This window comes from Chelmon rostratus, chromosome 18 (genome assembly GCF_017976325.1).
Source record: "Chelmon rostratus isolate fCheRos1 chromosome 18, fCheRos1.pri, whole genome shotgun sequence".
Taxonomy (NCBI): Eukaryota; Metazoa; Chordata; class Actinopteri; order Chaetodontiformes; family Chaetodontidae; genus Chelmon; species Chelmon rostratus.
Genome location: NC_055675.1, coordinates 2998796 through 3012688, shown reverse-complemented (window position 1 = coordinate 3012688; position 13893 = coordinate 2998796). Strand labels below are relative to the sequence as shown.

Genomic DNA, 13893 nt, shown 5'->3' with positions numbered 1-13893 from the left:
TCTTTTTCTGTAAGTCAGTGTAAGAAAAAACAGATTAAATCTACTAAGATTCAATGTTGAAAAACAATAAAACGTTTGATTAAAAGTGATGTTTGATTAAAAGTTAGTCCTGTAATAGAAACATGTCCATGCTCTGTCCATTGAACATTCCTTAACTTTGGACTTTGTCTTTAAGCAGCTGAAACAAACAAATGCTTGGTTTTCAGTTGAACTGTCTGTTGGCTTGGGGAAAATCCTGGAGCAATAAACAGGTGGGACATCTTCTTTCTACTATTAAGAATGACCAGCTCTGAAAAGTATTTACTCAGTTTTGGGAATGAGACTCCAGGGTGTGATTTAGTGAAATAATAAACAAAAATGGATTTCGCAGTTATACTCAGTGTTGGAAGAAGTATTCAGATCTTGCTCTTGGTAAAAAGTAGAAATACCTCTGGGTAAAGTTATTCCACTACAAGTAAAACTCTTGCATTCAAACTCTTACTTAAGTAGAAGTCCAGAAGTATTGGCAGTAAAATGTGCATATCAAAAGTAAAAGTAGGCAGCAGAATGACCCCTGTGTGTGGATTATTGTTATGTATGTATGCATGACTGGGTCTGCAGCATTGTATATTGTTGCTGGTCCATTCTAAGTAAATTTACCTATTTAACTACTGTTGGGTAGTTTAATCAGCAGTTAATATATAATGCATCACATTTTGTAACCTGAACATATATTTTGCATGTACAACCTTGATCGTCAAACTAGTTACTGTAACTGTCGGAAAAATGCCTCTGCCATGGAGTGGAGAAAACCTTTAAATTAACAAACAGTGCAATGAAAGTACCTTAAAATTTTATTTGAGTGCAGTATTTAAGTAAATGGACTTGGTCTCACCGAACTGTATTATTTACACTTGTTGGAAGTAGAGAGAAGAACCCACCATCCGGTCATCACTACAGGGCCAAAATGTTATGTAGGACACAGCTGATGATATCCCTTGCGCTTAGGTCTCAATAAAACATATTGCTGATCTGAAGCATGTTCATTCAGTGATATGATTTTTATTTGATATCTATGTATTTACTGTGGACATCCATATAAAAAGCAACCTACACATAACATCCTTGGTGTTAATCATGGCATATATCCATAAAACCTGAGCTTCGACCTGTAGCTCCCCTAGTGGACAGTCTGCACTATGAAATTGCGGCACTAGATGGCGGTAATTCACATGAAGCAGGATATCAACCACCATTATCCACCAAAGAAGAAGAAAAAGCTCACTGTTGTCTTCCGCCACTTGGATTCACGTGGAAAAGCAGCAACGTTAGTGCTGCTGTTGCTGGCAGGAACCCGAATAAAGACATAAAATGACGCAGTTGGACGGTGTTGTGTAAGTTTGACAATTGATTTTTGGAACTTCACTTTGTTAAACTGTCTGTATTTATTTCCTTCAGAATTATCTTGTTCAGCGGTCGCGAAACTAACTTCGTTCAGACTGCTAACGTTAGCCTAGCGTGCTTTTTGACAGTGAACATCGTCTTAATGGGAAGATATTCTTGTTAAAATATCTTTTTTTCTACTGTGAAATTTCATTCATCCAGATGTTTTTGGTCGACATCTTATTCACATCTAGTGTATATCTAATGTTGAACTGTCAGTTACATGACCATGTAGCTGATGCAGCTACATACATTAAACGTTATAATTAGCTGAACTTACATAAGATGAACCAACAACAAGAGAAAGCTGTTATTTTTTCTGAAAATTTCTGGTGGTCCACAACAAACTGTTGAAAGCCTCTTCTCGGTGATAGAAAATACATATGGTCTGTGTCCACGATAGATAAAAACTTCTGTCCCCTGGCAGCAAAAGTAAATTTTCAAGTTAAATAATATCTCATCAACTACTACAGCTGCTACACTGTGGAAGAAGCTGTCATTCAGCTTCAAGTGATTTAATATTGTGTCCTAATATCAAGACAGAAGCAATTCTTGTACAGTGGTAATCTTATTACAGTCCTGTACCAGTTGAACATAGGCACATAGCCCATTTAATTTGAAGGGTGGGGTGGACCCCTGTGATAACATTTTTAGCACAAAGGGGAAGAAAGATTGTGATGTTTTATTGGCCCAGCACAGGAAAGATGTCAATGTACAATTAGAGGAAGAGGCACTATCATGGGAATATTGTTTCCCTTTGTCATGCTTGAGTGTAGTTAGTCTAGGTAGGTGTGAAATTAACAATTCAGATATTAGAAAATATCAATAATTTGTACATATTGTTAATAAACATTTTCGAAATTAAGTTATTTCCATCAAGTTACTGAAGCCCAAGTAATGTTGATTTGGCACGTTCAGCCTAACCAACAATCAAAATCTTAACCATATTATAAGATTTTAAGATGTCATGTAAAACACAAAAAGTATGACATTTTCAGAATTGCTCTATAAAAGACAACCAATGATCAAAATAAGACAATAACATAACTATTATTAATAACATTAATATGTCAGTCATTATTATACTTATACTGTAGCACAAATAACACTTATTATATTTTGTTCAAGAGTTTAAATTATCAAAGGATAAAATCAATTGGGGTTGTTAGATTAAAGCAGGATTCAAATGTTTTGAACTTGCTTTTGTCATAGTGCAGCATGAACTGGCTTTAAAACTAGTGAGATTTTCAGTTCGTGACCAACTGTAACCAGTGATATTAAAGAATAGTCTGTTAAAAAGCTCCTGAGGATCAATGCCATATCTAACACAAATTTATTTTTCAAAGTTGTCATATCTTGTGACTCTGACGGCCTCTTGTTCGACGGTGTTTTCGATTTTCTGTAGCAGTGAACCCGCACTGGTAGTTTTGTCACCGCCCTGTGTGTTTGTGTGTATCCTCAGAAAACCCAAGACGAAGCGCTCCAAGCGTTTCTTGGAGGGCAGAGCACCCAAGCTGATTGAGAATGTGAAGTCTGCCATGATTATGAAAGGTGGGAACGCCAGTCAACTCGTCACCCAGGCCCTCAAGGACATAGTAAGTAACTTGATGATGCACTCATCATCAAGACCTTAGTTATTTGCAGAAGTAATACTGCAACCTAAGGGTATTTGATTCCGCACACATTGTCAGAGTGATGCAGATAATTTGTTCTTAAATGAAAACTGGTCCCACAAGCAGAATTGTGATATATAAAGTCTTATCTTATCACTTTCACTGGTAAGATAAGACTTTATATATCCCTTGCTGCTGAAATTCAACTCTCAATTCAGCAGAATAAAAAGGAGAGGTAAAAAAACAGAATAAGTAGAACAAAATAGACAATAAAAAGATACAAAGTAATATGGCAAATGAATAGATGATTTTTACAACCTTGATTCCAGAAGTCAGGATGCTGTAAAACATAAATAAAACAGAATGGGACATACACTGTGTGCACAATTATTAGGCAAGTTGTATTTTTGAGGATTCATTTTATTATCAAACAGCTACAGTGCTCTTGGTCAATCCAAAATGTTAATAAACCTTAAACCTGAATCTTTAAGACAATAAAAGCGAGGTCTTGGCTTTCTTAGGAGAATATCTATGGTGCAGAATTATTGGGCAACTAAATGAAAAATGGAAATTTTCCCCATCTCACTTGTTTATCTTCACCTGTTAAAGTGAGAATAACAAACAAACAACTCAAAATGTACAAATAAACGTTTCTGACATTTCAAAAAAATTAAATCAGTGACCAATATAGCAACCCTTCTATTCAATAACAGTCACAAGCCTTCCATTCATTGAGTCTGACAGTTTCTTGATCTGTTTACGATCAACTTTGTGTGCAGCAGCAACCACTGCCTCCCAGACACTGTTCAGAGAGCTGTACTGTTTTCCTTCACTGTAAGAAGGGCCCACAAGTTCTCAATAGGGTTTTGGTCAGGTTAGGGAGGGGGCCATGTTATTATTCTTCCATCTTTAAGGCCTTTAAGTTCTTTGATGCATAGTCCCGCATAAAAATAATGGTCTTCTTGAAAGATGCAGACTTTCCTGTACCGCTGCCTGAAAAAGGTGTCTTCTAAAAATTGGCAGTAGGTTTGGGAGTTGATCTTGAGTCCATCTTCAATCCAAAAATGTCCAACTAGCTCATCTTCAATAATACCAGGTCATACCAGTACCACACCTCCACCTTGCTGGCGTCTGAGTTGAAGTGGAGCTCTGTGGTCGCCACTGATCCCGCCACGGGCCCATCTGATCCGTCAAGAGTCACCCTCATCTCATCAGTCCATAAAACCTGATGAAAAATCTGTCTTCAGATATTTCTTGGTCCAGTCTTGACATTTCAACTTATGTGCCTTGTTCAGTGGTGGTCGGTTTTTGGCCTTCCTCACCTTTGCCATGTCTCTGAGCACTGATCACCTTGTACTTCTGGGCACTCCAGGTAGGTTTCAGTTCTGGAATATGACAGCGGAGGATCATGGGTTCCTGGTAGCTTCACGTTTTATTCTTCTCAATTCTTTGGCAGTTAATTAGCATCTATTTTCTCAACACGTTTCTTCTGACCCTATTGACTATTTGCAACAAAACGTTTGAGGGTTCTGTGATCACATACCAATATCTTTTATCTAATTTCAGGAGTGCTGCATCCTTCTGAAAGACTTTACTATTTTAAACTTTTCAGAGTCAGTTAAATCTCTTCTTTGCCTATTTTACCTGAGGGAAAAAAGCTGTCTAGTAATTATGCACACCTTGATATAGGGTGTTGATCTCCTTAGGTTTAGATCCAATAAGCATTCAAGTTTGTACAGCTTCGAGTTGAAAATATGCATAAAAATGATGATATGGTCAAAATACTCACTTGCCTAATAATTGTGCACCCAGTGTATACTCAGTACAGTACAAAGCCAATATACAGTATTTAATGCATCACCTCATCTACTTCATTGATTTTTGTAAATATATGCTTATTCTGAATTTGATACCAGCAAATGACTCCTGTCCACAATCTCTAAGGTGAAATTAATTAATATGTTATTAAAAATGTATTAGCATATCAGTTAAACTACATTGAAGAAACCACAGTTGTGAAACAGTGGAATTTGACTGCTGTGTGTCACATGTGCTGGCAGGGGCTATGAGCCTGAGACAGGACGGTCTGACACCTGGGCACTATACGTATTTGATTCCACACACATTGTCAGAGTGATGCAGATAATTTTTCTTCAATGAAAACTGGTCCCACTAGCAGAATTGTGAATTCAAAAAATGAATCTTTTTTTTTTTTCCTTTTCTGCAGTATGCCCTGAAGAAGCCCAGCGCTGTGCTGTACAAGAAGTAAGTGGTTTATATTTCAGAAATGCACAACTGAATACATGTAACTTTGTTTAATTTTCCCTGGGCAAAACAATATGTATTTTCCTTTTTAGAAAATCTACAGGTTAAATGATCACAACTATTTCAAACAGTTTTTTTCTTTTTTGCCATTTGAATTTCATTCAGTTTGCTCCAGGGACAAACCCAGACTTTTAGCTGTAGTGTGGTTCTCCCACCAAGAACACCTAGTTGACAGCAGATGCAGATAATACACAAAAGAAACAATATTTTGGGGTCAAAAATGGCAGTTTCCTTCATTTCCTTTTCTTTCTAAAGTCAGCAAGATTTCTGGTGTTTTCTGAGATCATATTTAAGATGTTAAACAACAAGAACAATAACTGTAGCGAAAAAGGATTTAGATTTGTTGTGACCCATAGCATGGGATACAGAAAAATCATGTAGAATAATTGTTGAATTTAGTTCAGAAAATTATTGAATTAAACTGAATTTAATTTAAGTACACTAAGCTGTCTTTAGTGTGAAGTGAAAGTGTCAAAGCCAACACAGATTTACCTACATGTGTTAGGAAACATGTTGAGCTTCAGAGTCTGCAGTGTATAAAATCTGTACGTGCTTTTCAGGAAGAACATAACAAGGCCGTTTGAGGACTCAACATCACTGGTAAGTGTACAAGAAACACAGTTCACCCCAAATGTCTTGAGAGGTTTTACAGTTTGATTGCTATTCATTTAAACTCTTCCTCAGGAATTTTTCTCCAAGAAGACAGACTGCTCCCTGTTTCTGTTTGGCTCCCACAACAAGAAACGACCCAACAACCTCATATTTGGTAAATTCTCTTTTCTCAACCCCTCACACTATGTGTTCATATCACTCACTCAGTTTGACACATGCATTGAGGGACCAGTTTATTATGTAATGGTATATACAGTATATAATTTTCAATGAAGCAACTTTTCTTGATTGGCTTTTACCATCACATGGTAACCGTAGCAAGGCCATTTTTTTACCCCACATATGCTATATTTTTGACTGGCATCATGTCACTAAATAAAGAACCCCCGCCTGCTGATTGTAAGTGGTCTAATCAACTCACATGGTGCCCAGTATCAGCCTGCTGTGACCATAATCTCATCAACCACTAACCTGTTGACCTACTTTTAAAAATGTTTCTGTATGTAAGAGGATGTGTAATATTACAGATGGAAAGAAAAATCCAACTGTCTGTTAACTAATCATGTGTTCTTAGTTCATAGTAGTTTTGAGGGACTGATGGGTGTGTCATTGTATCCTTTGGCTTGTTTGCAGGTCGTCTGTTTGACTTTCATGTGCTTGATATGATTGAACTTGGAATTGAGAAGTACGTCTCTCTGAGTGATATTAAGGTAAAGGTTCCAGTTATTCAGCAAACATCTGTGTTGTCTGTTCAGGGGAATTGGATTTGCAGTCTTGTAAATAAACTGTGATGCATTAGTTGATTATAATTAGAGAGGTGCTGATTATCATTACAGGTCCAAAAATAAAGTTATACAAAATGTTTTAAGTATCCAGTTATAGCTACAACGTGAAAGTTTTGCTGCCCTTTGTTCTCCCTGAGGGATTCCTGGCACTGGCCAAGAAAGCAGCTTTCCAATGCAAATATCAAAACACACAAAAACAAAACATACAGTATGACTTCACAGAATCACATGTTTAAGAAGGCCAGACAGGAGGAAGAGGATCTGGCTAAGGAAGCAATAACAAATTCCAATTGAATATTTCACTAAATCCTTCACCACATCGTTAAATGTCCTAATTAGGACCAGCATATCTAACTGAAGATCTGTTAGCAAGTGGCTCCAGGGCCTGTAATATACCCACACAGATAAAGGGGGAGCAGTGATATTTCTAAATATATTTGTGAGCCAGTAGTGGTCACCCTGTTACATTTGGTGAAGCTCTGCTCAGATACTGACAAAGCACAAACTGCCAGCTCAGGGTGAGATAGCAGGCTTGACCTTTCTCTGTTCAGTCAGGAGAATATTTTTAAAAATCAGAATTTGAGCATCATCTCGTCCATTAGAATACAAACTCATTTAATATGACCAAAAATAAAAAAAACTCATATGTAACCACGACTTTGTAAAGTAGATGCAATGTGGTAAACCAGGAAACTCCAACAGCCATAATGCAAGTTCACAGGATCAGGTAACAAAACCTCATGTTCAGACACACGAAACCACAATAGCAGACTGATCTGCAGTATTACCATGACAACAAAACCAGCTTGATAAGGTAAAGCCACACTCGTCCTTTGTGTAGCTTTGTTCAAAATAGTTTTACACTCAGTGTCTGTGAGGTGTGGCCTGAGCATGCAGCTCTGTTTGCCAGGGTCCACGCAGAAGTCTGAAAGTGACTTTATTTGTAGTCATGAAAAGAAGAGACATATATTTGGGGAAATAAGTATGCAACACGTCAACATTTTTTTCATTAAGTATGTTTCCAGTGCAGCTATTCACATGAAATTGAGGCCAGACATTAGTATTAACTCAATAAAAATACACAGATAAAGAAATTCATTACAGCCAATAAAAACGGATGTGCAACAAATTGGAGTGACACAGGACAAAAGTATTGAACACAGTACACAGCTGTAAACCAGCTGATTCTACTATTTGTTTTTTTTACCTGTTCTACATAGAATCAGCTGGGTTTAGTACATGTTGGTGGGTTGGTCCTTCTGCTCTATGAAAAAAGGTTCCCCAGCTCTGAATGCAAGTCAACAAATCATTTGTTACCAAGAAACATCTTATAAGGCCTAGAGGCAAAAAGCCTTTGCATCAACATTGTTAAGCAGCATAGCAGTGGCACTGGTTACCGATGGATTTCTCAACACCTAAATGTTCCTATAAGCACCATTGGGAAGAATCTGTTGCCATCCACCAGGACAATGAGGATGAGATGCAGGTAGCCCTTGCAGAAGCACAATGATCCAAAATGTATCACAACATAGACTGTCAATGGCTTCAAGAGGAAGAAAATCAATGTGTTAGAATGGCCCAGTCAATGACAGAACATTTGTGGAAGGAACAGAAGATCAAGCCTCACCAGCCTAAATCCCACCTGAACACTCTGAGAGATTAGTTTCTCTGCACAGGAAGCTCCGTCTTGAAGCTGTCATAGCAAACAATGGCTTCTCCGCCAAGTATTAGATACGTTTCAGTCAGTGTGCTCAATGCTTTTCTCCTGTGTCGTTCCACTTTATTGTACATAACTTTTTTTATGAGTTGGAATGTTAAGATGTCGGTTATCTGAGGAGTATTATTGAGTTAATACCAACATCTGAAAAGCTGCATTGGAAATATGTTTAATGAAAATAATGTTACCGTGATGAATGTTTATTTCCCCCATTAGTGTGTTGTAGTCTACCGTTTTCATTCCATTTGTTTAGTGATATACCACTCTTGAGATGAGAGACATTTGTTTCTGTCCTGTCCTCCAGTGACTGACGGGACACTGGTAATACCCCCCAGTCTCCTCAAATGTAGTTTTGCTGTTTTTCTGTTGCAGGCCAGTAAGTGTCCCGAGGGGACCAAACCAATGCTTGTGTTTGCAGGGGAGGCTTTTGATACGGACAATGAACTCAAACGTCTGAAGAGTCTGCTTATAGGTACGACTGTGCTTCTAGATTTCATTCAGGGGGAGACTCTGTATTTTTGTTCCACTGCTGATATCAGCCCTCGTCCATTTCTTTGACCCACCTTTCAGACTTCTTCAGAGGTCCCACAGTAACTGCAGTGCGTCTAGCAGGTTTGGAGCATGTTCTGCACTTCACTGCCCTGGATGGGAAAATCTACATGCGCAGCTACAGGTATAGAGACTAGGATTGGTTAAAAGAAGTCATGTTTGAATCTAAATTGGTCAGAGAAACAAAGTTGTGTTCTGGATGAAAAATACATGCATCACAGATCCTGGTGCCACCTTAGCCAGTGACAAACTCATGTTTGTGTCCTTTTTAGATCCTTTTTAATAGAAATTTGAGTCACTGTTGTTGCCACTTTCACATTTCCTCTGCTAACCTGCCCCACAACAGAGTATTGATGTTATGTGTCACTGCAGGTCTCTCTTGAAGAAGTCTGGGTGCAGGACGCCACGGATAGAGCTTGAGGAGATTGGGCCATCATTTGACTTAGTCCTAAGAAGAACACATCTGGCTTCAGATGACTTGTACAAGTTAGCTCACAGACAGCCAAAGGCTCTGAAGGTAACAATCACCTGGTTTCCTGAGTCTCAGCTTTCCTTTGATGGAAAATGGGAATTACATTCAACCTTAGCATTACTATTATTGTTATTTATTTTATTTTATTTTATTTTTTTGTTCATTCATCTGTGCATATGACCAATCTTTCATTATTAAATAATACTAAACATCTATTAAAGCCACATTAATGGCCCCATGAGGCCAAAAAAAAACACAAAACGAATTATTGGGTGGGTGAAAAATGTATAGGCAACATTGTGGTCTTAAATCCTGACCACCAGTGGACAGAAAAAATGTAAAGTTTGTCCTGAGGGTGGCGCCAGAGGGTTTAACATCTTCACAGGGAACATTTTAGAACATCTCACTCTCCACATTGTCAGACTTGGCCCAACTTTAACCAGTCAGTGCTTCAAAGTTAATGCTAACATAAGCATTTAGCCCCTTTCAACCAGTGATTACAAAGTAATGCTGTGCAGCCCAACAACGTTTAAACCCACAGAGCTGTTGTAAACCTAGAACAGGGATTCTCAAACATACTCAAAGGTCCGCATCTGACTTTTATTCAAAGGTCAGAGGTCTGGAATGATTGGCAATAACAAAATGATATTTAATCAATTAATTAATGTGATTCAAGTCCAAAGCAGACAAGGCCTCAGTTAGTCCAGACAGATCAGACATATTCTTACGACTAATTTTACACTAGTTGTAGGACTTTTGTAATAGAGAAAACGAGACGCATTGTGTGTCTGTGATTTAGGAGCTGATAGTGAATTCTCTGGTGTAACGTTAATGTGTGAACTCAGCAGCAACAACACACAACACTCTCTCCAGCAGTTAACGTCACCATGACAATGATGTCAATAATTGGGATATAAGCCACATTAACCACATTCATCTGAGGACAGGGTCACTGTGAATGATCTCCAGCTACACTGAATATTCAACAGCACAGACAATTTATTGAGCAATAGAAAATTAATTTCAAAATAGAAAACTTCATAACAATTCTAGAATTTAAAATGTATTTATAACATGAGACATGAAATCTACAATACTTCCGTATGATGTAAATATTCAGCAGATACTCTGGCTTCAGTCAAATGTTGGCTAGAGAATATGCTTTAAGTGTGCAATAAGCTGATTTTACCGACTGTAAAACTACTTAAACTTCATCTTCTGGCGTTGATTACAAACCCTCATCTCTCATCTCTGTTCATCAGAATCACATATTTAGAAGTTTTATTACATTCACAAAAATCCCTTTATGCCCTAAAATGGTTGAGATGGAACTCTCTACCTTTTCCTTCATTTAGTTTGTGTGCATCTATGAATATGCAAACCATCCCCACCTCTATCTACACCCACCCCTCCAGCACTCACCTGCAGCTCAGGCATTCCTCAAAGACAAAAACTGTCTTGTTCTCTGTTTTTCTAGCTGCTTTATGCCACAAAATGGCAAGTGTTAATATAGGAGTAATCCAGCTATAAACACTGCCAGTCAAAAGTTTGGACATACCTTCTCACTCAATAGCTTTTCTTTATTTTTTTTTAACTTTCTACATTGTAGATTCATACTGAAGACATCAAAGCTATGAAGGAACACATATGGAATTATGTAGTAAACAAAAATGGTTAAACAAACCTTATTATGTTTTGTATTTTAGATTATTCGAAGTGGCCACCTATTGCTTTAATAACCGCTTTGCACACTCATTCTCTCAATCAGCTTCATGAGGCAGTCACCTGAAATGGTTTTCAGTGAACAGGTGTGCCATGTCAAGAGTCAATTTGTGGGATTTCTTGCTTTCTTAATGTGTTTGATACTGTCAGTTGTGTTGGGCAGAAGTAGGCTTGGTACACAGTTAACAGCCCTATTTGACTACTGTTATAATCCATATTGTGGCAAGAACCACTCAGATAGGTAAAGAGAAATGACAGTCAGTCATTACTCTAAGAGATGAAGGTCAGTCGTTCCGGAAGATTTCAAGAACTTTGAATGTATCCTGAAGTGCAGTCGCAAAAACCGTCAAACACTAGCACCAGGAAAGGAAGACTGCAGAGGATAAGTTCATCAGAGTTACCAGCCTCAGAAGCCGTAAATTAACAGCACTTCAGATTAGAGCCGACATAAATGTTTGACAGAGTTCAAGTAGCAGGCACATCTCGACATCAAGTGTTCATAGGAGACTGTGTGAATCAGGCCTTCATGGTCACCTGACTTAACCCAATTGAGAAGGTTTGTGATGAGTTGGACAGCAGAGTGAAGACAAAACAGCCAACAAGTGCTCAGCACCTCTGCTTCATGAAGCTGATTGAGAGAATGCCAAGAGTGTGCAAAGCTGTCATCAAAGCAAAAGGTGGCTACTATAAAGAATCTAAAATATAAAACATATTCTGGTTTGTTTAACCCTTTTTTGTTTACTAAATAATTTCATATGTGTTCCTTCATAGTTTTGATGTCTTCAGTATGAATCTACAATGTAGAAAGTAATAAAAAACCATTGCGTGAGAAGTTGCGTCCAAACTTCTGACTGGTAGTGTATGTTTAAACCGGAAACCGATTCTGAAGAAGAAGAAGAATTGTCAGGGTCGCCTACAAGTTGATGTAGAGTAGAGGAGAAACTGGGTCCCGTGGTGTCTTTGCCTGCTGCATTGTTGAGTAAATCATTGAAATGTCCCCTAGATGACCTAAGTACGATGAAACATCTTGCAAAAAAGTTCTCTGAGTAGAAGTTAATTTCTCAAACTGACCTGTCATTAATGCTTCTCTTTTTTCACTGTTGCAGGCCAAGAAGAAGAAGAATATTTCCCATGATGCCTTTGGTACCAAGTTTGGCCGGGTACACATGCAGAAGCAGGATCTGTCCAAGCTGCACACACGTAAGATGAAGGGCCTAAGGAAGAGGAAGGGGGAGGTGGTCGCTGAAGACCAGGACGGACAGGCACCCAAAGTAGCCAAAGCAGAGAGCTGAGGTGACGTTCACCACCTGTGCTTACAGATTAATGTCTAGCACCTGCCAGTTTCCATCACACTGCTACTGGACATTCACCTTTTTTTTTTTTTTTTTAGGACTGGTCACATGCCTGTCATTGCTAGCTTTTACAACCATGAAGAGTGTAAGCAGTCATCAGGCAAAGAGGATGCAAATGTATTGTTCCTGCCCCCATTGTGTTTTCCCCTTTTCCATGTGATTTTCAGATGGTTCTTTGTCTCAGTGCTCTGGTAAAACCACACAAGCATCAGAAAAAGGTGAAGTCCAATAGATGTTATATATTATGTATAGTTGTATGGGAAGTCTACTTGAGTCAGTGGTTTCTTCTCTAAGTTAAAGTGTGAAAAAGTTAATTTCACTGTTGGCACTCACTTTAACAGAAATAAACTGTCTACTCCTAAACTGTGTTGAAACACTTTTGTAAATGGCCACAGGGTCAATCACACACATTTCCTGTTAAACCAGTCTGTCTCTCTACATCATTTTTGATCAAACAATGATTAAAATAATACAAAGGTTCACTTTTTCCATTCATAAAAATGTGCCACATTTCTAGGATTACAAATGACTGCACAATGAGTCGAGCAGATTGCAATTAAGTGCTATTCTTGAATGATTTATAAATTTATTTATGTGGACTCAATCTTTTAAAAGCTTTTTTGGGATTTGGAATCAGTAGAAAGAGGCCATGCGCATAATTTTGAGGCTTAATAATTAATGGAAGAGTCATTAAAAGAAAATCTTCCTGTGTCCTCACCACAAAATTCAGTGCCAGAAGTTTGCAGAGGAACATTTAAACATGAAGTTAAAATGGAACGTTTTGAGCACAATGAGCAAACGTCTGTTTGGAAAAAATGGGTGCAGAATTTCACAAAAAACATGTCTGCAACTGTTAAGTGCAAGGGTAGATCAATCATATTTTAGGCTTGTGTTGCAGCCGGTTGCACAAGGAACATTTCAGTGGTATTTTGCAGAAAGGATTTGTATCTTAACACTATACCACCACAAGAGTTTGCTGTCTGACAGCTGTATACACAAGCACAGCAGCAGAACACAAACACCCACTAGTTTACTGTATATCATTAGAAACTAGCAACCACATCACTTAGGGTGACATTGAGGAATTGAACACAGGTATGCCGTGCTAAAATTAAAATTTTAAATCCCATTTCCAGGCTTTGTGGTGTGCATACGGTGGCCGAGAGAGTTCAATGGACAGAAACTTCAAACATGTGCAAATAGACAGAATGTAAGCCAATTAAGAAAACGTCAATTTGACAAGTCAGGACGAACATTTCGACGACATCTGCGATGGCACGAACCGTCAGCGGAAGCGTTTGCAGGGACTCTGCACCGCGCAGCT

At 38.2% G+C, this 13893-nt stretch overlaps 1 protein-coding gene across 1 annotated transcript; it reads left to right on the top strand.

Annotated features, from left to right (window-relative positions):
* The first annotated feature begins 1273 nt into the window (after positions 1-1273).
* Positions 1274-12926, top strand: rpf2 (ribosome production factor 2 homolog). Its single transcript, XM_041958915.1, has 11 exons — positions 1274-1373; positions 2885-3017; positions 5263-5300; positions 5921-5960; positions 6045-6126; positions 6606-6682; positions 8847-8946; positions 9045-9147; positions 9396-9540; positions 12324-12510; positions 12608-12926. The coding sequence occupies exons 1-10, from the start codon at positions 1351-1353 to the stop codon at positions 12507-12509; spliced, it is 927 nt and encodes a 308-aa protein (XP_041814849.1). The 5' UTR covers positions 1274-1350; the 3' UTR covers position 12510; positions 12608-12926.
* The last annotated feature ends 967 nt before the right edge of the window (positions 12927-13893 follow it).

Excerpts from the sequence above, each read along its gene's own strand:
- rpf2 (XM_041958915.1), top strand. The coding sequence starts at position 1,351 with ATGACGCAGTTGGACGGTGTTGT. Across the intron at positions 1,374-2,884 it reads ACGCAGTTGGACGGTGTTGT|AAAACCCAAGACGAAGCGCT; the intron begins GTAAGTTTGACA and ends GTGTATCCTCAG. Across the intron at positions 6,127-6,605 it reads ACCCAACAACCTCATATTTG|GTCGTCTGTTTGACTTTCAT; the intron begins GTAAATTCTCTT and ends GCTTGTTTGCAG.